Source organism: Mastomys coucha, unplaced genomic scaffold, assembly GCF_008632895.1.
Source record: "Mastomys coucha isolate ucsf_1 unplaced genomic scaffold, UCSF_Mcou_1 pScaffold21, whole genome shotgun sequence".
In the NCBI taxonomy this organism is placed as follows: domain Eukaryota; kingdom Metazoa; phylum Chordata; class Mammalia; order Rodentia; family Muridae; genus Mastomys; species Mastomys coucha.
In genome coordinates, this window is record NW_022196904.1 from 116,667,192 (window position 1) to 116,694,377 (window position 27,186).

Here is a 27,186-nt window from a genome sequence, read left to right on the forward strand (position 1 = left end):
TCATTGAGAGAAATGCAGTCGATCGCGGGTGGATGGGGGGCGGGGGAACTAAAAGACTCGAAAGGCGGAACCAAGAGCCACCAATAGAAACAGGAAATAAGTTTCGCCACATCCGGAGCCGCTCTGACGCCTGCGCTGTGCGTCTGGCGGCCGGTGACGTCCGGTGAAATCCAAGATGGTGGCGCTTGGCTGACCCTACCGTAAGTGCGGACTCTGGGCCGATGGGGGCGGGGTCCGGCAGATATGTCCAGGGGCACGCTCTGGACTGCAGAGCTTCAGACGCATCCACGGCTCAGCTCTCTGTTTTCTGCAGGTGACGGAAGTGCCGCCTCCACCCGCCTGCCAGCCCCGGAGAGCCCTGAGTTGCCCCTCCGCCACCGCCGCTATGTCTGGCCTCAGCAACAAGCGCGCCGCCGGCGACGGGGGCTCAGGACCCCCAGAGAAGAAGATGAACCGCGAGGAGAAGACCACGACCACTCTGATCGAACCCATTCGTCTCGGGGGCATTTCTTCCACGGTTGGTGGGCTTTTGCGAAAGTCATATTTGGCCCCTTCCCAATGTGTTCAGAATCTTGTGTGTGCACATGTGTATATACACAAAACAGGTGGTGAGGGTGGGTATGCCAACGGTGTGAATGTGATCAAAGAACAACTTTATGGAGTCCGCCGTTCTTGCCTTCAACTATAAGCACATATGTTCCCATAAGTCGTGTGATATGTCATATACTTCTGAGTTAGAAAAAGGTAGGGGCAGAGACGGAATATGAAGCCCTCCTGACTTACATATTCTCTTTGCAAGTGTCTGAGCCTTGCTATACCTCTCCTCTTTCAATCTAGTTGTCCTGTGTGTCAGTGATGGTTCAAGGTCCCGCCTGACACTGCCTCCTCTTCTGTTCTGGTAGGAGGAGATGGATTCCAAGGTTCTGCAGTTCAAGAACAAGAAGCTGGCGGAGCGGCTGGAGCAGCGGCAAGCCTGTGAGGACGAGCTCCGGGAGAGAATTGAGAAATTGGAGAAGAGGCAGGCCACTGACGATGCTACGCTCCTCATCGTCAACCGCTACTGGGCCCAGGTGGATGCCTGAAGAGCCCCCTACTGGAAAAAGCCCCGAGGCATTCATAACCTCTTCTTCTTTCTTCTTTCAGCTAGATGAAACTGTAGAAGCCCTTCTCCAATGCTACGAGAATCAAAGGGAGCTGTCTTCAGGGACAGAGGCGCCCGGGTGCCAAGAGGGCCTAGCCCGTGATGTGATCCCTCGAACAGATCCAGGGACATCAGATCTGAGGGGTAGGACGAGGGCCCTGGGGAGCTTATGTTCTCAGAAAGGTCTTAAGAGGGAGGTGATTTTGATGAGGGGCTGCTGAAATGCCCAACCCACCTACTGTTTAAAAAAATGACTTCCTGCCGAGCGTGGTGTCGCACGCCTTTAATCCCGGCACTTGGGAGGCAGAGGCAGGTGGATTTCTGAGTTTGAGGCCAGCCTGGTCTACAGAGTGAGTCCAGGACAGCCAGGGCTACACAGAGAAACCCTGTCTCCAAAAACCAAAAAAAAAAAAAGGCATGTACCACCACTACCCAGCAGCTATTGAATATCAAGGACCTTATTCTGGAACTTGGTACAGGTTGATAGTCCCTGCTGCTGCCTTTTATTCCTATGAGGATTTTCTGTCTGTCCCTTCCAGAACCAATGCCAGTGCAGTTTCGAGCCCCTCTCAGTGAGCCAGCCTTGGCTTTTGTGGTGGCACTGGGCGCCAGCAGCTGTGAGGAAGTGGAGCTGCAGTTGCAGGGTCGGATGGAATTCTCCAAGGCTGCAGTGTCTCGGGTGGTAGAGGCCTCGGACCGCCTACAGCGTCAGGTGGAAGAACTCTGTCAGCGAGTATACAGCCGGGGTTAGTTCTTTGGAAGCTACCCTAGAGAAATCCACCCTGAACTGAATTGTTCAGAGTTCCCCTCCCTGATCTCAATAATTACTAGAGGCCAGAGTTACCAATAAATGTCATCCTTGTTCTTGTTGGAACAACTTAGTTCCAGATGGGGATTTCAACTTTAGTTCCTGAAGTGGGACTCTAGAGAGATGGCTGGAGGGACTGTTGATACCGGCAGGGACTCAGCCCTTCAAGCAGGGGGGCTCTCTGGAACTTTGCACCAACCTCAGGGGTAGTTATTGGTAGCTACACTGAGAGGCAAGTGCCCAGGCTTTTTATGGCAATGGTTTTTTTTTTTCTCCCACCCTTAATTCTCCTCCCTAGTGTCCGATTTCTTGACTGAATGGTCCCTCCCTGAGGGACAAACTCCTCCGAGTTTGTCATAAGCAGTCGGTGAGGCAGCTGGTGCATCATACTGAGCACAGAAACTCCAGGGTCAGCTGGGGCTTCCTTGCTTATCCAGGGTCTGACTCTCATCCAGGCTTTGCATTCCTAGGGGACAGTGAGGTTCCTGGGGAGGCGGCGCGGGTGCGCACTCGGGAGCTCGGCAGAGAGAACCGTAGGCTACAGGACTTGGCCACTCAGCTGCAAGAGAAACACCACCGCATCTCGTTGGAGGTAGGAGTCAGGGGCTTTGGGTGCAGTTAGAACTCGGGCAGGGTTTGACTTTGCCATCTAAGGATCTGAAGAAACAAGCCACTTTCCACTGCCCCCAGTACTCTGAGCTCCAAGATAAAGTGACCTCAACAGAGACCAAGGTCCTAGAGATGGAGACAACAGTGGAGGACCTGCAGTGGGACATTGAGAAGCTGCGCAAGCGAGAACAGAAGCTCAATAAGCACTTGGCAGAGGCCTTGGAGCAGGTACTCGAGTGATGGGACCAATCGAGGCCTTGGGGCCCTGGTTTCTGCCCTTCACATTCACTGTACCCTCTTTCTCTGCAGCTCAACTCCGGCTACTACGTGTCTGGGAGCTCCACAGGCTTTCAGGGAGGCCAGATCACACTTAGCATGCAGAAGGTGAGCAGCGCCTTCTGGTCCTTCACCCCTTTAGTTCTGCCTGGGGCTTTTTCTAAGGGCACATACCTTCATCAGAGTCTGGGTCCTGGCATCGCTCATTCACTTATATACTTGTTTAACACTTGTATATTAAATAATTCCAGAACTTAAGTGCTAGGAGCTAGGCAGATTGAAGAAGATGAATGAGAACCCGAGTTTTAGTTGATTGTTTTAAAAATGAGTGTGCGCTGTCCTGTCGTGATCGTCTCTCTCTGCCTTAATGCTGTATTTCAATGTGTGTGAAATCTCTTTGTGGTTTGCTTCTTTGTATTGGAGGCAAGGTCTCGTGATGTGGTCAGGCTGGCCTCAAACCTGTGTAGCTGAGAGGGATATAGATCTGTGAGCTTCTGTTCTTGCCTCCTAAGTGATGAAACGCTAGGCTTTGGACTACCTTACAGAGCTTCAAATCAAACCTTTTCTTACTCAGCTCTTTTTCTTATGAGGGAATAATAAAGAATCTGTGGAAATTAGGTTCTATGTAAGGAACATACATGTCATAAACAGTACTTAAATTGGTAACTAGTAGCATAAATTAAAAACAGGCCAGGCAGTGGTGGCGCACGCCTTTAATCCCAGCACTTGGGAGGCGGAGGCAGGCGGATTTCTGAGGCCAGCCTGGTCTACAGTGTGAGTTCCAGAGCAGGCATGGATACACAGAGAGACCCTGTCTCAAAAAAAAAAAACAAACCTAAAAACATGGGATAGAAATGCCTGTGCAGGATTGACCACCTCCCATTTCCCCAGGAGTCCTCAGGAGGAGTGTGGGTTGTAAATGCTCTTCACAGGGAGCTTGGGTGGGATGCATGGTGGACTACTGGGGGAAAATACTGCCCTTCCTGGTCTTGCCTACCACAGCCCCTTCCACTCCCTAGTTTGAGATGTTGAATGCAGAGCTGGAAGAAAATCAGGAATTGGCCAATAGCCGAATGGCAGAGCTAGAGAAGCTGCAGGCTGAGCTTCAGGGAGCTGTTCGGACCAACGAACGTCTCAAGGTAGGCTGTGGTTGAGACTTGGAAGGGCTTGGACTAACCTCAGATCCTGGTGCTAACACAGCCCTTCTGAACATCTTCACCCCCAGGTGGCCCTGCGGAGCCTTCCTGAGGAGGTAGTTCGTGAGACAGGGGAATACCGCATGCTACAGGCCCAGTTCTCACTGCTCTACAATGAGTCTTTGCAAGTGAAGACCCAGCTAGATGAGGCCCGGGGACTGCTGCTGGCCTCCAAGAACTCCCACTTGAGACACATTGAACATATGGAGGTATGGTCTTGGAATGGGGCTGGCAGTGAGAACTGCCCTTTAGACTTGAGACCTTCCTGAGCTTCCAAGGGGTCTTGTGTACCTGCTGAGAATGCCTTGGGTATTGATTGTTCCTTGGTCAGAGGTGAGACTAGGGGATGTATATATTTTTTCTTCCAGTTTTAGTCATTAAAAGTACCGATAACCATCATAAGTGGTTTTTGTAAGACCTGGGCTAAGAGAACAACGAGCTGCAGTGGGACTTGAACCACCGCTAGCAAAGAGTTAATGTTTGTTTACTACTCAGATGCAAGTAACACGGAGTGCAATCCCAGCCCACTGAGGGGAGCACAGACTACTTAACTTGTATAGAAAGGAGGTGGCTTTGTTTTTCTGTTTTCTTTGCATCTGGTTCTGGAGCAAGTAGTGTGCTTTAGAGCAGCGTGTCCTCTGGACACTTCATTTCCTGCTTACTGGTACTAACTGGGTCCAAGAAAGAGCTTGCTTTAAACACCTTCAGTACCTCTCCCTCCAGCTGTCAACAGTGGTAATGATTCAAACCCTTTCTGGTAATGGTATTTTATAATTATCTGTCTCTAGTCAAAGTCTACATTTTCTCCTAAGAGAAACAGTGAGAGGACTCAGGAAGTCCCCGGGGCTGTTGTCTGCTGCAAATGCAAAGCAGCAACTCTGCCTAGTGATGGAAAGGAAAGCAGTTTATCCCTGTTAGGTTTTAATTATGTCAACATTTAAAGAGATTAACCTGGATTGCCAAATATTTTAGGACTCGGAAAGGATGGCGTACATGTGATCAGTTTTTATCTTTTAAAAAAAAGCCATGCTGCCGGGCGTGTTGGTGCACGCCTTTAATCCCAGCACTTGGGAGGCAGAGACAGGCGGATTTCTGAGTTTGGGGCCAGCCTGGTCTACAGAGTGAGCTCCAGGACAGCCAGAGAAACCCTGTCTCGGGAAAAAAAAAAAACAAAACATGCTATATATGTGCATGTGACTGAAAGTTTCTATGTGTATGGACGTCTGTTTGTGTGTTCATCTGTGCAGCACTTACGTGCCTAGTGCCCTCTGAGGCCAGAAAATGGCCTCCACTGAAACTGGAGTTCCAGAGGGTTAGGAGCCTCCCAGCAGTGGTTGGAAAACAAACTAGGATCCTTTGCAAGACATGCAGTGCTCTCCACTGCTGAGCCATCTCTTTATCAGGGTGTCAGTACATAGTTGTGGATAGCCTGGGACTCATTGTACACACCAGGCTAACCCTTAGTGCAAGATTATCCACAAGCCATTGCTTCCTGAGTGCTGGGATTGAAAGCATACATCATCATGCTTGGTGTATTTATCTATCTTAGATTCACTTACCAAAGTCCTTTTCTTTTCTGGAGAAACATGAGAAGATTAATTAACTAGTCCTAGCTTTATTTCCTTTTCTTTTTGAGCCAGAGTTTCTCTGTGTAGCCCTGGCTGTCCTGGTCACTCTGTAGACGAGGCTGGCCTTGAACTCAGAGATCTCCCAAGTACTGGGATCAAAGGCCTGTGCCACCCTCCCAGGCAGCTTTATTTCCTTATAAGCAAACATCAGGTTTTGTGACTAGTAATGAGTAGTTGCACTTTCATAGGGCTGTGTGTCTTTAATACCTAAACCCACAGAGTGATGAGTTGGGGCTGCAGAAGAAGCTGCGCACAGAAGTTATCCAGTTGGAAGATACCCTGGCCCAGGTACGCAAGGAGTATGAGATGCTGCGCATTGAGTTTGAACAGAACCTTGCGGCCAACGAGCAGGCTGGTACGTAGTGGGATTTGGGTAGAAGTGGGCCTGAGAAGGGTGCTGAACCAACCCACCCATGGCTGCTTAGCTAGATATAATAAGTTGAGAGCTCCTTTTCTTTTCTCAGAGCTTCAGCCCCCACAGGAGACAGTACAGCACCTGTCTCCCAGTGAGCCTGTGAGATGCGTGGAGAGCAGGCATCACCAGATTGTGAGACACAATGGCCTCTGTGAAGATTTGTTTTACAGAGATTTATTGTGTATTCTTGTAAGCCAAACTCAGTTCTACGTTTTGGGCTTTTGCCAATAAACAGAGAAAAGAATCTCTGCTGTTGTGGAGTGAGTCTAGTAGAGGGACAAAATACAATAAAGGAAAAGATAAGATGAAATATTGAAAAAAATTTTTATAAAAATGAATCAGGAAACCTAGCATGATGGCACATACCTTTAATCCCTGCATTGGGACGCAGAGGCAGGAGGATCTCTGAGTTTGAGGCCAACCTTGTCTACATAGTGAGTTCCAGGCCAGCAAAAGTTCATATGCAAAGCACATAAAATAAAAATAAATCTTTTTTAAAGAAAGTGTTGTCCCCTATCCACCTCCTCACTGGCTAGAGAGGTGGCTCAGTGGTTAAGAACACTGACTACTTTGCTCTTCTAGAGGACTCAGATTTGACTGCCTGTACCCATAATTCCCAGTGATCCAGTGCCCTCTTCTGGCCTTTGAGTACACTACATTGTATGCACATGGTGCACAGAAATATGTAAGTAAAACACCGTACAAACAAAATAAAATTTAGAAACTAAAAAGACTAATGTTGATGTGTGTAAGCATTTTGCTTGCATGCATGTATGTCTGTGCACCTTATGCATGTGTGCCTGGTGCTCACAGAGACCAGAAGATCCTGGCCAGATCACATGGAGCTGGAATTACAGACAGTTGAAGGTGCCTTGTAGGTGCTGGGGATTGAGCGTGAGTGCTCTGCACAGTGTTCTTTTCCATGGAACTGGCTCCGCCTCTGTGAGGCCCACGTCTGCTTCTTGGACAGCACCGCTCAGCTTCTGTGAGCTGGAAGGACTCAGTGCATGCTTACTTGCTGACCTTTCCCCAGGGCCTATCAACCGTGAAATGCGCCACCTGATTAGCAGCCTGCAGAACCACAACCACCAGCTAAAAGGAGATGCCCAGAGATATAAGCGGAAACTTCGAGAAGTACAGGCTGAGATTGGTAAAGTGAGTAGAGGGAGTTTCCAGGGGGAAGTCTTAGCTCAACCTTAGTGAGGCGTGGCTCCTCTCATTCCTACTTTTCTGTCTTTTACAGCTCCGGGCACAGGCCAGTGGCTCTTCCCACTGCATCCCCAACTTGAGCCACCCAGATGACCCTGGCCTCAATGCCCTTGCCCCAGGGAAAGAAGATAGTGGGCCAGGCCCTGGAGGTACCCCTGACAGCAAGAAGGAGGTGGCTTTAGTGGCTGGAGCCACCTCTGCTGCTGCTTCCGTAAAGAAAGAGGAGCTGGTTTCCTCTGAAGATGATGCCCAGGCCCTAACCCCTGGAACCCAGGGCTTGCCCTCCCGGGCCCGTGAACCTGAGGCCAGACCCAAGCGAGAACTTCGGGAACGGGAAGGACCTAGCCTAGGACCCCCACCTGCAGCCTCAGCTCTCTCAAGGGCTGATCGAGAAAAGGCCAAGGTGGAGGAAGCCAAGAGGAAAGAGTCAGAACTGCTCAAAGGTCTCCGCGCAGAGCTCAAGTAAGACCCTATTGCTGTCTCATAGCCCTGTCAAGTAGCTTCCAGCTCGTTCTGCTAAGATTCCCTCCTGTACCTTTCCCCAGGAAGGCTCAGGAAAGCCAGAAGGAGATGAAGCTGCTGCTGGACATGTACAAGTCAGCACCCAAGGAACAGCGGGATAAGGTGCAACTCATGGCAGCTGAACGGAAGGCCAAGGCCGAGGTAAGGGCACCTCCGAGCCTTGGGCCAGCAAGTTTGCTTGTTTTTATTCTCGCTGTATGGAGCAAGCTAATAGTGGTGCTCTGTGTGGACCAGTGTCTGAGGCTTGCTTCTCATGGATGCAGGTGGATGAGCTTCGGAGCCGCATCCGAGAGCTGGAAGAAAGAGACCGAAGAGAAAGCAAGAAGATTGCGGATGAGGATGCCCTGCGGCGGATCCGCCAAGCAGAAGAGCAAATTGAACACTTGCAACGCAAATTGGGTGCCACCAAGCAGGTGAAATGCCCTGTAGTCAGTCTCCTTGCTTCTGAATGTGGAGATTCCCTTAGCCCTCCCTGTTAAGTGCCTCCAGCATGTGACATTTTGGTCTGGGTGTGCACTGTTTTCTTGGAGTTCCCCAACAACCATCTTGTTAATCTACCATTTTCCCTTTCCATCCTTCCTTCCCTCTTGCAGGAGGAGGAGGCATTGCTGTCAGAGATGGATGTAACAGGTCAGGCTTTTGAAGACATGCAGGAGCAAAACGGGCGGCTGCTCCAGCAGTTGCGGGAAAAGGATGACGCCAACTTTAAGCTCATGTCGGAGCGGATCAAGGCCAACCAGATTCACAAGCTTCTCCGAGAGGAGAAGGATGAGCTGGGCGAGCAGGTTCTTGGCCTCAAGTCCCAGGTAGGGCAGCTGCAGGGTGGTGCTTGTGAGTGAGGCTGCAGAGGCTGTACCCTGGTACTGAGCTTCCCATCCTCAGGTGGATGCCCAGCTGTTGACAGTACAGAAGCTTGAGGAAAAGGAACGGGCTCTGCAGGGCAGCCTCGGGGGTGTGGAGAAGGAGCTGACACTGCGCAGCCAGGCCCTGGAGCTCAATAAGAGAAAGGTAAGGCTGGGCTTTTGGACATGGTAACTTGTGATTTGCTTATGTGTTCCCTCCTGTCTCTGCTTGGCCATGCTACCACAGACAGAGCGAAGCTTGGCTCTACTCCTGGAAAGCTCCTCAGAATCATTACTGCATGTTTACTATGTACTCAGTACTTAGCATACTTGATTCCATTTTATTTTATTGCTGTGTGCATCTATGTTGTATGTGTACATGTATGTGAGTATGCTTTCGCACAAGGGTGGGGATGGAGGACAGGGATTGTCATCAGGATGTCTCCTCCTCAGTTGTTTCTCTGCCTTAGTTTTGAAACAGAGTCTCGTTGAACTTGGCGCGTTCTGTTTGAGGCAGGCAGGCTAGCTAGTGATTGAATGAATCCCTGGGCTCTGCCTGTCTCCACTGGACTCCAGGCATGTGGTGCCTGCCATGCCTTGGTGTTGGCATGGGTAATAGGGTTAGGACGTGGGCTGTGGTCCTCACATCTGCATCGTCTGTACTCACTGAGTCAATTCCCTAGCCTGCTTTGGCCCTGTGCTAATAAACTCAACAATAATCTTACCAAGGCTTTTTGTATGTGGGGGGGTTGGTTTTGTTCTTACTTATGCATATGTCAGGTGCCCACAGAGACCAGAAGATAGTGTTGGATCTGCTAAAGCTGGAGTTGTAGACAGGTGTAAGTTGCCGTATTAGTGCTGGGAACCAACCTTGGGTCCTCTGCAAGAGCACCAAGCACTTAGTCAGTGAGTGTCTCTCCAGCCCAACCAGAAGGATTTGTTAACTGTTCTACAACTGAGGAAGCTCACGCTCAGGAAGTGTCAGCTGACTTGTCCAGGAAAGAGTAAGGCTTGGGTTGGAATCCATGCCATGTCCCAAGTCTGCTGCTGGGAAAGAGTAAGGCTGGGGTTGGACTCCATGTCCTGTCCCCAAGTCCACTGCTGGAGCCACTCACCTAGGTTTGCACGATGGCTCAGCTGGGAAAAGACACTTGCCTCTAAACCCGATAACCCAAGTTCTGTCCCTGGGATCTACTTGGCAGAAAGAGAAAAGTAATTCTTACAAGTTGCCCTCTGACTTCCACAGGTGTGGCATGCTGTATATAGCTACACACACACACACACACACACACACACACACACACACACACACACACTGAATGAAGTCATTTTAAAAATAAAAAAAGAAATTAAAAGCCATTGGGTAGTTCCTTCTTTCTTTCTCTCTCTCTTTCTCTCTTTCTTTCTTTCTTTTTTTAACATGTGCTCTGGGATTCAGGTCCACACACTTGTAAGGTAAGCACTCCATCAGCTATCTCTTCAGACCATAGTTGTTTTCTTGCTCCCCTCCCCCTCCTCTTTTTCTTACTGAGTGGATGATAGATTTGAACGTGTGTGTGTGTGTGTGTGTGTGTGTGTGTGTGTGTGTGTGTGTGTGTGTGTGTATGTGAACAAGGTCTCTCTTTCACTCTGGCCATCCTAGAACTCACTGGGTAGACCAAGCTGGCCTCTTGTCTTTGTACTACAAGCTTTCAGCTTTCCTGATGTACTTAGAAGCCAGAAGAGGGTATCAGATACCCTCAGACTGGAGTTATGGACAACTGTGAGCTGTCATATGGGTAGGAGCTAAAACTAGCCCTCTGCCAGACCTGCAAGCGTGTGTAACCACTGACACTGGATAATCTCTCTGCCCAACCTGAGCTCTTGGTCCTCTTGCCTCAGGCTCCCGGGTGCTGAGAGTCCCAGTGCTTGTTTTTTGTTTTTTGTTTTTTTTTTAATATAATTTTTTTAAAGGTTTTTTGAGACAGGGTTTCTCTGTGTAGCCCTGGCTGTCCTGGAACTCACTCTGTAGACCAGGCTGGCCTCGAACTCAGAAATCTGCCTGCCTCTGCCTCCCAAGTGCTAGGATTAAAGGCTACCACCACCCGACTCAGACTTTGCTTTTTAAAAGACAAGTTTTTACTGTATTCCAAAATGACCTCAAGCTCTCAGTGATCCTCTTGCCTCAGCCTCCCAACTGCTAGAATAACAAATACACACACGCCACTATACCTGCTTCAAACACTTTGATGAAGGAAACTAAGGCTGTCTGAAAAAATAATGGCATTCCTTAGGGATGTGACTTTAGAGCTGAGTCCCACGGGACAGTATACACATTAGAGTTGATAGCAACAGAGAGACTAACCTGGTGGAGGCTCAGAGACCAGAGGGGGCACCATCATGCAGTAAGGAACTGTGCCAGGAATGAGAAAGCAATGTGAGGGCCACAAGGCAGGGTCAGCTCCGGTGCATATCAGTCAGTCATTCGGGATGTTCAGAAGCTTCAGTGGACTGTGGTTCCCAGGCTTGGGCACAGGGTCCTCTCCTTCCTGTTCCTGCCCACCCCAGGCAGTAGAAGCAGCCCAGTTGGCTGAAGACCTGAAGGTGCAGTTGGAGCATGTGCAGACTCGGCTTCGAGAGATCCAGCCCTGCCTGGCAGAGAGCCGGGCTGCCCGAGAGAAAGAGAGCTTCAACCTCAAGAGGGCTCAGGTATGTGCTAGGGAGGTCTGGTGGGTTACCAGTGTGGAAGACATGCAGGTCCTTAGCCTGGCTTCTGCTGTTCTAGGAGGACATTTCCCGGCTGCGGCGCAAACTAGAGAAACAGCGGAAAGTGGAGGTTTATGCAGATGCTGATGAGATCCTACAGGAGGAGATCAAGGAGTACAAGGTGGGATATGACTGGCTGGTGACCGTGGGACCTGGCACCCTGGCAGTTAGTTTAAAGTAATTCTGCCATCTCAGTGATGAGTCAGGGGCATGGTAAGAACCCAACAGAAGTCTCCAGAGTAACCCTGGGGATGGGATGGAGGAGGGTTGTGTAGCAACAGGCTTTTTGGAAGGAATTGTCACCAAAGGTAGACCCCACAGCTTGAAGAATGGAGGTGAGAGCTTATGTAAAGGGAAAGGCCTCAGGTAGAGCCATTGTGATTGTAGGAGAGAGACGGTTGAGCAGCAGCAGACCCTGAAGGATGCAGGCGGGCTTGGTAGCCTGTGGGCAAGTAGAGTAGAGAAGCTGTTTTATTTGGGAGGAGCATATGATGCTTGGGAGTAAGCCTGGGTGGGACCTTATATAAGCTACACACACACTTTACCATCAAGCTGCATCCTCAGTCCCATCAAGGGTTTTTATTCAAGATAGTGGCCAGATGTGGGGCCAAAAGTGGCTGTAGAAGGGGAGGTGGTAGAGGCAGAAACTATACATAGCTAAGCCCTACACACCCGAGACGAGATCAGCTAAGCTGACACTAGGGTGGAACTGCAGGGCTCAGGAATGGGTCACACAAGGATAAAATAGGCAGGACACGGGGCGGTCTAGGGTTGGGATGTAGGAACTAGGTAGAACAATACTCTTCAGTGGATTAGGAACATGCTGTGGATGTTTTCAAGGTGATGAGAACACGGTGCCCCTGGGACCTCTTGGAGGTTGGGAAAGCATTTGAAGCCAAGGGTCCTGCAACAGAATTGGAAGCCACCCTGAACTCTGGCTGCCCAGTGAGGGCTTGTCTCATGAGAAGGAATAGGGGACGTTCTTCCCTTAGGAGTCTCAGCTTTTAAGTGACAGGCATAAGTAAAGCCTGAGGAGTAGGGGGAAAATGTTGATGGGAGGGGTGGGGGGGAAGGAAGGGAGTGAGCCAAGTGAACCTGGGTGGAAAAGGGGTGCAGATCTCCCTGTCTCCAGGCCACTGTATAGTGGAGAAGATGGCAGAGTCAGTGATGAGCTATTCCCCCATTGGGCCTTGTCAGGGAAGACAGCAGCCTTGAAAGGCTTTCCAGTGTGGATAACACTGTCCGGAGAGACTGAGAAACAGTAATTTGGAGGAGTTGAGATGGCTGGCTGGGACTCCAAATAGGCCAGTCACTTGTCGTGCAGTGCTCACTGAAGGCAGTGACTGGAGCTGACACTGAGCCTCCTGGTGGCAGTTGGGAAACAGTGCTTGGCAGGGCCTTGGCATAGGGGTGGGTCTAACCAACTGTGCAGATAGCATGTTCTCATGGTTCTACCCTGTTGAGCAGTGACTGAGCAGGTACAAGAGAAGAGAAATGACCAGTTGGGGATTTTGCCCCCAAAAAGCTAATGAGGCAAGAGATGCAGGAGTTTGGGCTGGACCCCTGTCCTTATGAGACCCTAGATACTGCTACTTTCTAGTTTTGTTTGTTTGAGGGGTTTTTTGTTTTGTTTTTGTATTTTTGGTTGGTTGGTTTTGTTTTATATTTAAGGATGGTCTTACTTTGTGACCCTGGCTGACTATGGTCACAGTCTCCTAAGTGCTGGGGACTATAGGTGTAAGCAACTTGGCTGCATCTAATTTTGAAAACTTGGCTTTGAGCCTGTCTCCTCATTCATGCTGTGCTGGTTCCCACCTTGAGAAGTTATAGTCAGGTGGGCTTAGCCTGGAGTCTGGGAACTGTCAGAGCTGCTCCAGACTTAATGTGTCCGTTTCATCTAGGCCCGGCTGACCTGCCCCTGCTGTAACACCCGCAAGAAGGATGCTGTGCTTACCAAGTGCTTCCATGTTTTCTGCTTTGAATGTGTGCGGGGCCGCTATGAGGCCCGCCAGAGGAAGTGTCCCAAGTGCAACGCGGCCTTTGGTGCCCACGACTTCCACCGCGTGTACATCAGCTGAACCTGAAACTCAGGGGACTTTGAAACACCCATACACCCTAGGGGCTGTGCCCCCAGCTCCCCACTTCCCCAGGGGCAATGGCCCCAACCTCCCTTTCAGACTCTATGAGCCCAGCCCCTATGTGCCTAGATGGTTTGGGGCTACTGGTGCATGCAGGAGAGGTGGGATTAACCAAGCTGAATGCCATCTTTTCCTAAATGTCAGATCTGCAGCCTCGGGGACTCCCAGGTTCACAACATCCCACTGTAACCGTGGGAGCTGACCAAAACCTGTTTTTACTGGGAAGACAGATACATCCTTACCCCTAAAAGGGAATTCCTCCACCAGGAAAGGGCTCACCGCCTGCCTACAGTGATGACGAGGGACCACTTGCTTAGCATTGGGTCCTGGCCCAGGGAGCCTTTCTTCACCCACTTAGCCCCAGGCCTGGGCAGGGATTTAGCCTTCCAGTAGAGTTTCCTGTACCTGGTGTAGCTTTTGTGTTGAAGGAGGTGCAGCCTTGGATGCCTGCCCTATTCAGGGACGCTCTGCCATTATGGACACTGCCCCCTCATAGTCTGATTCAGGGGCATCAATTTTTTTAGCCAGACTCTTTCCATCTCCTGCTTTCCTCCCGAGCCCACTTTACCCTTCCTCACACATCCTGGTGGTCCCTTGGATACCTGGCGCTAGCCCTGCTTTCTTTCATCCTGGTGGTCTTAATTGTGGAGGTGCAACTTGCCAGGAGGGAAGAGACAATCTTAGCACTTCCAGTCATTCCAGGTAGGAGAGCTTTGCCTGTCCTCCAGCAAGCCTCACTGATCTTCCCTGTGGTACCTGCCTAGACAGTCTTGAACACCAGAGACAGGACCTAGTGGAGCTGGGAGGTGGAGCTGGGAGATGGCGCTGCAGATAGCTCCAGGAGCTTTTGGACTCACAGCCTCTGCTCTAGAGGTGTTGTGTATGGGCTGCTAATTGTTATGAATAAATACCCAACCCTAGGCTGCAGAGAAGCCAGTCCATTTGGTCTAAACCTAAGTCTCCATACTACACCTGGCAAGCATTTCCCTGGGTTGGTTGGGAGCTGAACACATTTGAGAACCCATTCCAGCCCACCCAACAACTACTTGGGTTAGCGACCTGTTTGCAAGGAGCCCACCCCTTTCGGCCATCCCCCACCTACCACCCTTCACAATGGAAAAGCCATTGATTAAGGGTTGGCCATGCCATTGGCGAGCATTGGTCATTTGAATTAATAGCCTTGTGGGTTGCATCCTGGGATATGTAGTCCTTTTTTACCTCTAAGGGCCAAATTTCCCTGCTGTGGCCAAAGACCATATTTCAGTCTTACTTGTAGGCTTTTTACCCACCCATACTCTGCGAACACACAGACCACGAACAACTTAGCGGGGTGGATTTTCATTGTAGCCTGCTTGAGCCGTTAGCTGGACCCTTGGAAACCGTTTGTTCAAACGTGGAGTACTGTATCTGGGTTCAGAGTGCTGTTGGCTCTTCCGGTGGCGCTTTCTCCGCAGTCACGCTGGAATTAGCTCCGTGGCCTGCGCTAAGCAAGGGTGAGGTGGGCGTGGGAGCACCAGTCATAGCCATGGTTGTGGCCCCAGGCTTAGCAACAGTAGTACCTTCTCTAGGCTCTTCGGCCTTTTCCGTAGTCTTGCCTTCTCGAGGACTCCGGGCCCTTTCTGCTATCTGACCGCACCTAGTTTCTGTGGGGTCACAGTGGCTGAACCAAGTTGGACTGGAGACAGAGATGCGAGCTACGGTGACCTCGGGTGTGGAGCTGGCAGTGACGGGGACGCTCGCGGAAGCACGAGTAGCCGCGGGGGAAGCTCGAGTAGCGGCAGGAGATGACATTGGGCCACCATGAAAGCCACCCCAGCTGGAGTGCTGGGGTGGGAGAGGTGGGGGAAACGCAGGATATTGCATCATAGAGACTAGACATTGAGCTAGAAGAACTAAGCTAGTAGTCTTAAGAAGCCTGTGTACTGGGGCATCAGTGCACACGGCTCTCTCGATCCAACATGACCCTCCTAAGTCCTCAAATGGATGGGTTGGGGGTACTCCGAGCTCCATGTGGGGTAGTAACGCCTAACAGTAACAAAGCATACCTTTTCCTCATGTTAAACACAAGTTGAATGGGCTAAAAGTCCCAGGATTCCCGTGCCTGGAGCAGTATTGACATCTTGGCAGGGCCGTGAAAACAAACCATCGGTCTGTCATACTGGTGCAGATCTCTCCCCTGCCCCCCTCCCCCGCAAGTGGTCTCAACGTGGTGCATAGGATCCTATTTCAGTCGGAGCTAGGGCAACTGCCGCTGAGAGCATTGATGGGGACTTCTCTCAGAACTTAGCCCAGACTTTTGCTGCTCCATTCCTTGGCTTGCATCATGCTCACTGTCTTCTGAGCTCTTCAACAGTAACCAGACTACCCTTTGCATTTTGCCTTTCTCTGGGGTCTATCCAGAGCCAACGGTACAGGAAAGCTGTGCCTACAGTTCCTTCCTTCACAAGCTCCAGGCTTGAAAACCACTGTTTAAGGAGTGTGAGGGATGGTGCCACTCTGTCACAGCACTCCTTAGGCTAGAGCCTCCTTAGGCCTATGCTCTGGGGCTGCACCTCCATTGGTCCCTCATACTCTAAGGAAGTGGTCCTCAACCTTCTTAATGCTATGATCCTTCAATACAGTTCCTCATGCTAAGGTGACCCTAACCATAAAATTATTCTGTTGTTACTTCATAACTATAATTTTGTTAATGTTATGTATCTGTTTTCCAATGGTCTTAGGCAGACCCTATGAAGTTTGTTTGGCCTGCTCTAAGCCAATCCCCAACTGTTTGACCCTCTATCCCCACCCCGCTCCTGACTTCTATATACAGGATCCCTTATTCTTGAGACCCCATACTCTGTAATTACTTCCAAGTGTCAGCCAGCCTACTACAGCAGTCATGACCTCTGGCCTTAAAATCAGGTATTGCTCTGGTCCACCTCTCCTTGGAGTTCCTTAGTGTTCCCAGGGCTGGGGACCCAGGAATATGAAAAGACAAGTCCCCCTTCCCCACCACTCCTACCCATATTTCTGGAACAGAGAGGGAAAGAATGACAGCTTATTCTGGGATTTGGGATAGAAGCACAATAGGTCCTAGGAAGGGACGGAGGAATGTCTGGCAGGGGTAGGGGCCTTAAGAGCCTTGACTCCTCTTCCAGAGGACCTGGGTTCAATTCCCAGCAGGCATTGGCAGCTAACAACCATTTGTAATTCCAGTTCTAGAGGATCTGACACCCTTTTATGGCCTCTGCAGGTACTACATGTGCACGATGCCCAGGCACATTCAACTAAAACACCCATGCACATTATTTTTACATTAAAAAACAAAAGGTGCCGGGCAGTGGTGGTGTACACCTTTAATCCCAGCACTTGAGAGGCAGAGGCAGGCTGATTTCTGAGTTCGAGGCCAGCCTGGTCTACAGAGTGAGTTCCAGGACAGCCAGGGCTACACAGAGAAACCCTGTCTCCAAAACAAAACAAAACAAAACAACCCAAAAGGTTAGGGATACACTTTCTGCCTTCAGAGAGTCCTTAATAGATAGGCTATGGCCTCTGTTGATCACGGGCAGCCACTCAGTAGCCATGACCAGACTCAGAAGACAATGCTGAAGCCAGCCAGGGAGGAGGACTTCCCTATAGTCCCAACTACAAGGAGAAAAGGCAAGGCCACTGTGGAGATGGCCTAAAGACCTCCAGGCCATTCCAACCTCCCACCGTGACTAGTGCACCGGTCTTGGATAAATGGCTGCACTTCCTAGAGCCCCAGCCTTCCCATGGCAAGACCTTTGGGCTACTGGGGGATGGGACAAGCCAGGATACCACTCAAAGCAGACAGGTTGCAAGAGAGGCTGAGTTCTCCAGGGGAGCACAGGGAGCAGGGGAGCACGGAGAGCAGGGAAGCACGGGGAGGGAGCTGCCAGCTTTGAGGATGAGGACCTGGGAGCTTTCCCTGTGTTACAGGGGAGGCTGTGGGTGTTGTAGCCAGAGAAGCTGCAAAGCTGGACCCAAGATAACTGGGACTGGAGCCACTAGGCAGCCACCCAGCTTACCAGATTTCTCTCTGACAGGACTGAGTTTTAAAGTTCTATAAACCTACCAACCTTCTATAAGGAAACACTGGACAGGGAGCATAGGGCCTCTGGGGAAGGGCAAACTTGGGACAATACTGAGTTTTGGGGTCCCCATGGGCCCTAGTTCTGGGAGTGAACAACTTTGCTGTTCGCTGAACAAGTAGATAAGAAGTAAAAACACCTAGGAAATCTTATTCCCTTTATTCTCTTCAACTATTCAACATGACCACGGGTGACACAACACTGTTACTGACACAAAACACTCAAAAATAGGACTTCCCTTCACTCCATGGGGACAAGTGAGGTGAGTGGGGCTTCTTTTGTGGGAGCAAAGGCTTCTGGGAGCCACCCACTTCAGACTGGGTTGGGGGAAGTCATGATGGTTTCAAATCCTCACCCCCATTCATGATTCATACCCAGTTCCTTTACGAGTTCCTATCTATGTTCAACATCAATTCTGTCTCACCGTAAGTGCAGATCAGCTCCACCCCTCTCCTATGTTTGCACTCCTTTGCCTGTGGTTGCTGGGCTCTTACCCAAGGGCACTTCTGAGGGCTCTAGGTCAATACAGAGTTGACTCCATTGTGCCTTCCAGACTTAATTCTGGTGGACCTTTTCCTGAGCCAGTTAGGTCATCCTGTGGTATAGCTGGAACTGAGAGAGGGTTGGCCAAAAGAACAGGTCTCATCACAAGGTCTCTGCTCTGCTCTTTCCTACTAGGAAGCCCAAGAACCTATCTACATGGTCCATTCAGTACTGGAGTCAAGAGCATAGTCCCCACTGTCTCCAGAACATGAGAGCATCCTATTACATACGCTCCATCTTAGTCCTCCATAGTGTACAGTCAGCCATGACTACACTGACCGCCTCCCCTCTAGACACTTCTGAGGACAGAGGTTCAGACCTGTGACTGAGGGAATCTGCTCCTAGTTTTACAAAGGATTTCTCTCTAGTTTCTGCTACCATCTTAGAAGGGGACAAATCAGTTTATACTTAGGAGAGTACCTACTCCATTTTATAGGGATGCCCCCTTTATCAACATTTCTGTCAATATACAGACAGGGTCCTCCTACTCTCCATGGTGCTCCCCTGCCTGGCACTTATGACTTTAGCAAGGCTGTCTCTGTAACTGTCTAAGACCTGCCTTTCTCTCTCCCCAGAAGGCCTGGAATTTTTTTTTTCTGCCAGTATTCTAGATTTTGGTCCTTTAAATTTTGAGGTTCATCCCTTTGGGGATAGGATAGATGAAGGGTGATGGGTCTCTAACTTTTAAACTTTTAGGTAATGGAATTAGAGGTCTCTTCCCCAGCTTTGTAGGAATCCAGGTCACCCTTCTGGGCACAGGATTCCTAAAGAGCCATATATATCACTTGGAATCTCCGTCTTGCTTCTTTGGACAGTGAGTCACTAATGCCAGCACCAGGCTGAGGACATTCCCTTTGCAACCCACATACCAGGGCAAGTCCTCCCCATCTTTAAGGGTCTTTGTTACAGATGTTTCTCACCAAAGTTTTTCTTCAACACTTTATATGCCAAGACTCTCTGCTCCATCACACAGCTCCAGTCGAATGAGGAGGTTTGGCTAGATTAATGAAGTGTCCAGCCTGTCATGTCTGAAGAGGAGATGGGCCTGGTAGGGAAGCATTTCTTATGCTTTCATTTCCCTTCAGAAGTTTCTGGTTAAGAGAGAGGCCAAAGGGATCTGTTGGAATCGATCCCTTTCCGGAGCCAAAATCAAACTGGGCCACCCCATCTCAGGGGCATCCAAGTACTGGGGATGGAGAAGGTGGTCTGTATCCATTGCCTCTTCAGGGACTCTGGTCCAGTCTGTGCTATGTCAGGACATCCACCATGTGCAGCCTGGCTTGTCCTACTGGCAGCCTTACACCAAGTTTACACAAAAGGCTGAGGTTTAAGTCATGTGCTGGTAAATCAAACTTGTCTATACTGTTGTCTCGCCGTCCCTCATCACCCACAAGTGGCTCTTGTGGACTTGTAGGCATCTAGGGAGGACAAGCACATACAAGCCTTGAATCTCTGAAGGAATTTATTCTTTGGAAGTTGACTAGCAGCAAGTGGCTCTCTCCACTGAGGACAGAATCCGAGGGAACGCGTTGCCACTGCAGTAAGACCTGTGGCAGTTAGCTTCCAGGTAAAACCTGTGAGACCTGAGAATGTGGCAGAGGCCCCTTGCAACCCCAGAGGCCTCTCAGAGTAGACATTTCCAGCTGGGCTGGAGAAAGGCTGGTCCTGCCTGTCTGAGGAGAATCTGAACAGCACGGACTGGGATGTGCTTGTACTTGGAGTTTAACAAGCTCCCAGGAAAGAGGAGAAACAGAATGGCTTCCATCTGCAGTCTCCCCTAGTGTCTGAGATGGTTTTTCAGCATTTTCTAAGCATCCTTACACTTGAGGGTTTTGATGCCCCTAACTCCAGCCTTTAAAATGGCTTGTCATATTTGTTTCTTTCTCACTTGAGGATCTTTCTGATAAGGGACCCCCCCAGTCTTCCCTCCCCTAGTACATACAATTCACCTAAGATTGGCCTCATAACCCCAAAGAACCCCCAGTGCGACAAGACACTTTTTCTCATCTTGTCTCACCTGTGGGTTTGGAAGCACCTGGTCATTCCCTCCCCGTTTTTCTTCTTTTTCTAGTTCTACGGCATTTCTGTACTGTATTGCTCCCCTCTGAGCACTTTCCTGTCATGGCTGCCAGGAGGGAATACTGACTGGGAAGACTGCTTTCTCTGTCATCTGAGGGTCACCTCACAAGTCAGTGCCCAGCTGTAGAGCTGTGTTCCCTATATCTCCCCCACCCGAGGACTCCGATAAGGGTTTGATACAGTTTCATGGGGTTGTCTAGAGACATGTTAGAACCTCTTTCTACATTTAATAGGGCTTTTACCCACTATGATTTATAAGATTTCTCTGCTACAAACTTAAAGGGCTTTTTTTTCCTACATATTTATAGGGCTTATAACCCAGGAGTTTTTCTCTACGGCTTCTAAGTGGTTCTCACCCACGATCTTCTTAGGCTTCTCATCACTGATGCAAACTCACTATTTCTCCCCAGGGTTCTTGACCCTCTACTTCTCTATGATCTGATGGGGCTGGCCTCATTTCCCCATAATTTATCAGGACAGAGTGGTCCCTGGTCACCAGACCTACTTCATAGGGAGACACCTGGGTGACAGCTCCTATGGAGGAGGAGGGCTGCAACTTCCGTGAAGCCATCTCCACACTCAGGGCACAGAAAGGGCTTTTTCTCTGAAACAGTTTTGGGACTTTCCTCTTCCCTGTGGCTGCTGCTCTTTGGGGAGCTAGAGGCTTCTCCCTCATCTTCCTGGTTTGTGGAAGGGGGGTCCTCAGGAGTGGGGGCCCTTTCATGAGTATGGGTTTCCTGGTGTCGTGTAAGAGCTAGTCGATCGAGGAAGGAGGCCCCACACTCAGAGCAGCTGTAGGGTCTGGCTCCCAAAGGACTCCTGAGATGCTCCAACAGGACTGAAGAGCTCTTCCCCAGCTCAGAGCTCTTCTGGGATTTCCCACCCGCATGGACTTTCTGGTGCTGCAGCAGCTCAGAGCTGAGGCCAAAGCTTTTTTTGCATTCTGGGCATTTAAAGGGCTTTGCGCTTAGGAAGGGGCTGGGTCCTGCCCCTTCCCCACGACCAATCCTACACTCAGGAAAGAGAAAGGGCTTTTCATTCCCGTGAGTGAGCTGATGTTGCAGGAGCACAGCCCTGTCAAGGAAGCTTTCTCCACAGTGGGAACAAACATAGCTCTTAGAAGAGGGTTGGCCTAGCCTTTGGCCCAAGCCCTCCTGACTCTCCGGTACTTTCAAGGGCTGTCCTGGGGGGTCAGCTCTGCTCTCCGAAGCACCCGGGTGTGAATTGCCTCCAAAGGGGAGCCTGGAGGGGCGGAACTGTTGAGGCTTGGGGGCTGGGTGTGCAACAAGGCCGTCTGCATTTTTGTAGGGGTTTTCTCCGATATGAATCCTCTGGTGCTGCATAAAGATGCCTTCATCATTGAAGCCCTTCCCACAGACCAGACACTTGTGGGGTTTGGCTCCTGGTGGCGGAGTCAGCAGGGCAGGATCCCCAAGCCCTAGCAAGCTGTCACCCTGAGCTCTCCGGGCAGGTGTCTTGCCTCTCTCATGGATCACTCGGTGCTGCTCCAACTCTTGAGCCTCCAGGAAGGCCTTACCGCAGTCAGAGCACACGAAGAGGTTCTCGTCCATGTGTGTGCGCACGTGCGTGATGAGGTTGGAGCTCTGGCTGAAGCTCTTGCCGCACTCTGGACACTTGTAGGGCTTCTCACCTGTGTGCGTGCGGCGATGCTGGATGAGGTGTGAGCTGCGAATGAAGCTCTTGCCACAGTCAGAGCACTTATAGGGCTTCTCACCGGTATGGATCCGCTGGTGGCGGATGAGCGTGGAGCTCATGATGAAGCTCTTGCCGCAGTCAGCACAGATGTACGGCCTCTCCCCACGGTGGATGCGCTGGTGGTTGATGAGGTTGGAGCTCACACTAAAGCTCTTGCCACACTCGGGGCACTTGTAGGGCCTCTCACCCGTGTGTGTGCGTTGATGGCGCAGCAGCGTGGCACTCAGTGTGAAGGTCTTGCCACAGACGGGGCACTTGAAGGGGTCCTCACGTAAATGTGTCCTCTGGTGCTTGATGAGTGTGGAGCTGTGGCCAAAACTCTTGCCACACTCCAGGCATTCATAGGGCTTCTCCCCGGTGTGCGTGCGCTGGTGTTGCGTCAGCTCTGAGCTCTGGATGAAGCTCTTGCCACACTCGGTGCAGCGATAGGGCTTCTCTCCTGCGTGGATCTTCTGGTGTTTGAGCAGGTTGTGATTCTGGCCAAAGCGCTTGCCGCACTCCGGGCACTTGTAGGGCTTTTCACCTGTATGCGTGGCCTGGTGCTGGATGAGGTCCGAGCTGCGGTAGAAAGCACGTCTGCACTCACCGCACTTGTAGGGCTTCTCACCAGTGTGGGACCGCTGGTGCTTGATGAGGTTGGTGCTCTGTGTAAAGGCTTTCTCGCACTCCGTGCACTTGTAGGGCTTCTCGCCCGTGTGCGTGCGCTGGTGTTGTACTAGATTGGAGCTCCAGCTGAAGCACTTGCCACAGTCGGGGCACTTGTAGGGCTTCTCACCCGTGTGTGTGCGCTGGTGCTGTACCAGGTGCGAGCTCTGTGTGAAGCTCTTGCCGCACTCTGAGCACGTGTTGGGCCGCTCACCCGTGTGGATTCGCTGGTGGCGCAGCAGTTTGGACCACTGGCTAAAGCTCTTGCCACACTCGTTGCAGATGTATGGCTTCTCAGCCCCAGAAGGACGTCCCTGCACCAGCTCCCGCAGGCTGGGTTCACTGGCAGTAACTACGGGTGTGCTGTTCCAGGGGGTGAGGGTTCCCCACTGCCAATTGGTCTCACAGGCCTTGGTCCACTCGGATGGGGAAGGGACTACCTCGGGGCCTGATGGGTCCACTGGGGTCTGGTGATCTAAGGAGTTGGAAGAACCCAGTGGGGTTGGGGAATCCTGAGGGGCTGAGGCATCCTGGGAGGGCTTTTCCAGGGGCATCTCTGGTGGGTCCTTGGATTCTGGACTCTGAGCTGGATCTCCCAGGATGATCTCCTCCCCAGAACTTTCCTGCTGAGGACTCTCCTCTTCGTTCCCACTTTCAGCACCTACAGACAGAAAGGGAGTCTCCAGCCCCAATCTCCTTTCAGAACATGGGGTCTGGTCTCTCTTCCCTCCCCTGGGACTGCCCACAGTCCCTTGTACCCCCTCACCTCTATGAGCATCATCGCTCGGGCTCTCTTCAGGACCCTGCAGGTCCGGGCCCCATAGCACCGTCTCAGGCTCCATCCCAGAGCTTCAGACTGTGAAGGTTCCAGGGTCTCTGGTGGGAAGAGATGGGTACACAATACGACCTGGTTTTGTGCTGTTCTTTGTGCTCCCACTTGTGTGATTCTAAGGGACCTGCCACTCACTTCTCTGGCACCATTTCTCACTGAGCCCCTTAGTCCCAAAGGCCTGGTTCCAAATACTGCAAATCTTACAGGCTGCAATGAAGCAACTCAGTGAATGTAGAGTCAATTAAAAACTCATCAGTCATAACCCTTTGTACCTACACTGAAGGCAGGAACACTATCCAACTTTCAGATGGGAGGCAGGCTCTCACCCCACACATCTGATGCCCAGAGGCCCGGAAACATGTTATTTTGCAAATCAGAGGAAGCTCATTAAGACTCCAATTTTCTTCCTTTATGGGACTGCTAATTGAGAGCAATAAACTTTTCCCTTATGGAGCCCCAGAGAGATCTGAGACTGACACTTTTTAAAGGGTTAAAAAAAAAAAGTTTCTCTGAAGGGACAGCTACTCACAAAGAGTGGAGGCACTTTGCCATTATCCAAGCACAGAAAGAGGATAGCCTACGGGTGGGAAGGGGAGTCTGAAGCCCCTACAGGAAACTAAGGCAAGGGAAAGGAGGAATAAGGAGAGCCTGACTCAGTGGCATACTCGGGAGACAGAAACCGGAGGATCAGAAGTTCAAGTTCAAGGTCAGTCCCAGCTACATGAGACCTTGTCTCAAACAAAATGAAGGAGAAAGGGGAAGGAAAGAGGGGAGGCAAGGAAGAGAAGAAAGGAGGGGAGGGAAGCAAGTGTGCAGAGAACATAGGTGACTACCAGGTGTCTTCTTTCACTGCCTTGGGAGACTTTGGAGTCAGTTGTCCATTTTACAGATTAGTAAGTGGACACCACCAGGAGAGATGTCTCCAAGGCCCCAAAGGTGGGAAGTAACAGGGCTAAGACCACAAATTCAGTGTCCTGAGTTTGGCTCGCCCTGCGGCATGGGGTGACCTTGACAGTCACATGAGACTCCTACTTGTGGGTTCCTGGCAGGAGAGTGGAAGGAAAGCTCAGAAGCCTGAAAATGGGCTGGGAACGTTCAGGGAAGCCCAATTCCCTCCGCTGTAAAAGTTGGACCCAGTGAGGAGGTCTTAGAAGCTGTGTCTCTGAGGTCTAGCTACCGATGTCCCCAAAGCCATCCAGACCCACCTGGGGACCCATCCTTCTGCCTTATTCTTTTTGTTGATGCTTCATCACACGCCTAGGACAGGTACCCAGTAAAAACTTTGCTGGATGACTGAATGAGCTGGATACCCCTTGCTCCCAAAGCCTATCTGGTTCGGTGTCTCTTAAGATCAGTTTGCAAATCGACGTCAGAAAAGGGACACAAGCTCAGAGTGAGCCCCCAGGGAAAGGAATCATATCGGCCACTCAAAATCCCGGGGTGATTCCCAGGAGAGGGAACAGGGCCACAGGAGCAAACTGCAAGAGGGAGGGCGCTCACATCTAATGGAATTCCTGGAATAGCTTACCCTTGGGGTGACAGTGTGCACAGGTACTATGTGCACAGGGACAAAGAGGACAAAGCTCACCAGGAGGCAGCTGGGATGTGAAACAGGTGAAGCAACTGATGGACGGCTGACCAACTGCTAATGCAGCCGAGACAGAAGTTAGGAGTAAAGGAAGAAAGTAAATTTCACCTTCACTGCCATCCCCCATCTCTAAGTGACTTTAGGAGGAGATGGGGGTTCCTGGAGGGGAGAAGGTTACCCTGATGAGCTGACCGAGGGCAGGTAGGAGTTTAGATACTTGGACTGAGAAACTTAAAACTCAAGAGCCTACCGTAGAGGGAAAGAGTTAATAACAAGGCCACATGCAAGAAGTAGCGAAGACTGGGAGGCGACTACTACTGAGAACCAGCCCAGGCCCAAGAGCGCTAGCCTCCCGCCCCGGACGACCCCCAGAGGGCCGAGGTGGGAAGGACGGCCGGAGGCGGCTGCCTTCCCGCGGAGGTGCGCGCGGCCCAGGGTGACCCTGACCAGGAGGCAGCGGGACCGCCCTCGACACCGCCCCCCGCACCCGGGCGGACCAGGACTTGAGCGCCTCCGGCCGGGAGCACCCACCCTGTTCCCGGCTCCCAAAGTCCAGCCGAGCGGCCGGGGTTGCCTCCCCGCCGCGGACGCCCTGGCTGCCCGGCTCCCGGAGAGCCGCTCCCGTCGGCCGCCTCGCCGCCCCCGGCCGGACTCGCTCTCTGGGCGCGCGCGCCTCCCCTCCCCCACGGCGGCCCTCGCGCGGTTCCCACAATCCCCCGGCCGCCGTTCTCCGCCGCCCCGGGCTGGGCCTGCGCCCCTCGCCCGTCGCCGCCTCCTTGGCCCTATTGTTCCCCGGCGGCTGTCCCGGGCCTCCAGGCCACCCCGGGAACCCAGGCGGTCCCAACTCACGGCTCTGGGGTCTGGGAAAAGCCGAAAGGCAGAGGCCAGCCCCAGGGGACTTAACCCCTTAAGTGCCCTGCCTCGGGGGACGGGCTGGATGCCGGAAACTCTAGGGTCCTTCTCAAGGGGTGATTCCAGGCTGAGGACCCGGGGACCAGTTCAGGGTGACTGGGACGGAGCAGGAAGTGACCCCAGCTTCCCGGGCCCCTCTAGCCTGGAGTCAGAACATCAGCTCTATGGGATTTAACCCTTTGCCTCCCACGGCCTGGGAAAAAAAGAGGAGGTGGGTATGGAAGCAAGGAGGCGGCTGATGACGCCCCTCTCCCTGTGTCTAGTGGAATCACGGAAGATCAGCTTTGGGGGGAGCTCAGAGGCTGGCGAAGGTCTCCGGATTTCTGGCCGTACTCTCTCTCCAAAGGCTCTGCCAGCCGCCCAGTTAAGCTGATCTCAGATTCGGCCGCCGCGGGTCCCCTGAGATCCGCCTTTGTTTGGACTCACCCGAGATTGGGGCTGGAATGCCTGACTTGGTGACTAGGAGGTGGAAGCAAAGGTTGTGTGGGAAGACCCAGCGGTAAGAGCAGAAGCTGATGGACCAGGCAAGGCTACCCTGCGCTACGTGACCCTCTTACCTACCTCTCACCCCCACCGGTCAGGTCTCCTTGGAGGAAGAAACTGACATCCTGGGTGGCAGCAGAAAAACGAGTGAGTGTAGGGTTCCTGGCCAAGGTAGGCAAGCATTATTCTCAGCATCTTGGGGTAAAGTACACAATTTACGGCAGGGCAATCCTTCCAAAAACTTATGAAGCCAGAAGAAGTGGTGAATTCCTGTAATTCCATTGCTTGGGAGACAGAGGCAAGAGGACCAGAAGGTTCACAATATTCGTGGCCCACATAAGCTCCAGGATAGCCACAGGGCTATCTAGCAAGACCCTGTATCTAAACAAGGAACCTCGCAGGGCTCCCAAGGTTTTCCAGCTTGTGTCTCATTTTCTCCTCACCACAAACCTGAGAGAGGACTCAGAATCACCCCCCAATTTACAGGCAAGGCAATCAAGACATGAGATGTGAATTAAAGTATGAGGCCACATTTTTTAAATGAACCCAGGTGTGAGGAGACCAGAGTTGAACAACAATTGAACATTCTACCCTCAAAAAGTTCCATAGTAGCTAAGCACACTGCCTGTAATCTTCAGCCATTAGTAGGCTGCCACAGGAGAATCAAGAGTTGGACTTCAAGATCAGCCTGGGATGCACAATAGGACTCGTTTCAAGCCATACATACATACATACATACATATTCCAAGAGGATGGCCTAATCGG

General features: G+C 51.4%; 3 protein-coding genes across 6 annotated transcripts; 1 reads left to right on the plus strand and 2 right to left on the minus strand.

Moving 5' to 3' along the window:
- Positions 1–77: 77 nt before the first annotated feature.
- Rnf40 (ring finger protein 40) lies at positions 78–14,460 on the plus strand. The gene is made up of 20 exons (XM_031388400.1): positions 78–200; positions 314–517; positions 903–1,070; positions 1,144–1,285; positions 1,681–1,887; positions 2,420–2,541; positions 2,640–2,786; positions 2,868–2,942; positions 3,854–3,973; positions 4,060–4,239; positions 5,878–6,013; positions 7,107–7,228; positions 7,317–7,744; positions 7,828–7,945; positions 8,068–8,217; positions 8,398–8,610; positions 8,687–8,812; positions 11,194–11,334; positions 11,411–11,512; positions 13,293–14,460. The coding sequence occupies exons 2-20, from the start codon at positions 386–388 to the stop codon at positions 13,467–13,469; spliced, it is 3,006 nt and encodes a 1,001-aa protein (XP_031244260.1). The 5' UTR covers positions 78–200; positions 314–385; the 3' UTR covers positions 13,470–14,460.
- Positions 14,461–14,851: 391 nt separating this feature from the next.
- LOC116103023 lies at positions 14,852–15,391 on the minus strand. Its single transcript, XM_031388417.1, has one exon. It carries the CDS (start codon positions 15,318–15,320, stop codon positions 14,943–14,945), a length of 378 nt encoding a protein of 125 aa, XP_031244277.1. The 5' UTR covers positions 15,321–15,391; the 3' UTR covers positions 14,852–14,942.
- A 2,372-nt stretch (positions 15,392–17,763) lies between these two features.
- Znf629 (zinc finger protein 629) lies at positions 17,764–26,979 on the minus strand. Of its 4 annotated transcripts, none has more exons than XM_031388406.1 (3): positions 26,500–26,979; positions 23,373–23,482; positions 17,764–23,267 (listed from the first exon to the last, which is right to left on the minus strand). In XM_031388406.1, the coding sequence occupies exons 2-3, from the start codon at positions 23,446–23,448 to the stop codon at positions 20,752–20,754; spliced, it is 2,592 nt and encodes an 863-aa protein (XP_031244266.1). In that variant the 5' UTR covers positions 23,449–23,482; positions 26,500–26,979; the 3' UTR covers positions 17,764–20,751. The 4 variants fall into 4 exon arrangements, with proteins under 4 accessions (XP_031244266.1, XP_031244264.1, XP_031244267.1 ...); XM_031388404.1 differs by lacking the exon at positions 26,500–26,979 and adding an exon at positions 25,876–26,066; XM_031388407.1 differs by lacking the exon at positions 26,500–26,979 and adding an exon at positions 25,027–25,501.
- Between the last annotated feature and the right edge of the window lie 207 nt (positions 26,980–27,186).

Coding starts and splice junctions, on each gene's coding strand:
- Rnf40 (XM_031388400.1), top strand. CDS start 386: ATGTCTGGCCTCAGCAACAAGCGCGCCGCCGGCGACGGGGGCTCAGGA. Junction 2,787..2,867: donor TGGCAGAGGCCTTGGAGCAG/GTACTCGAGTGA, acceptor CTTTCTCTGCAG/CTCAACTCCGGCTACTACGT. Junction 7,229..7,316: donor TACAGGCTGAGATTGGTAAA/GTGAGTAGAGGG, acceptor TGTCTTTTACAG/CTCCGGGCACAGGCCAGTGG.
- LOC116103023 (XM_031388417.1), bottom strand. CDS start 15,320: ATGTCATCTCCTGCCGCTACTCGAGCTTCCCCCGCGGCTACTCGTGCT.
- Znf629 (XM_031388406.1), bottom strand. CDS start 23,448: ATGGAGCCTGAGACGGTGCTATGGGGCCCGGACCTGCAGGGTCCTGAA. Junction 23,268..23,372: donor GAGCGATGATGCTCATAGAG/GTGAGGGGGTAC, acceptor TTCTGTCTGTAG/GTGCTGAAAGTGGGAACGAA.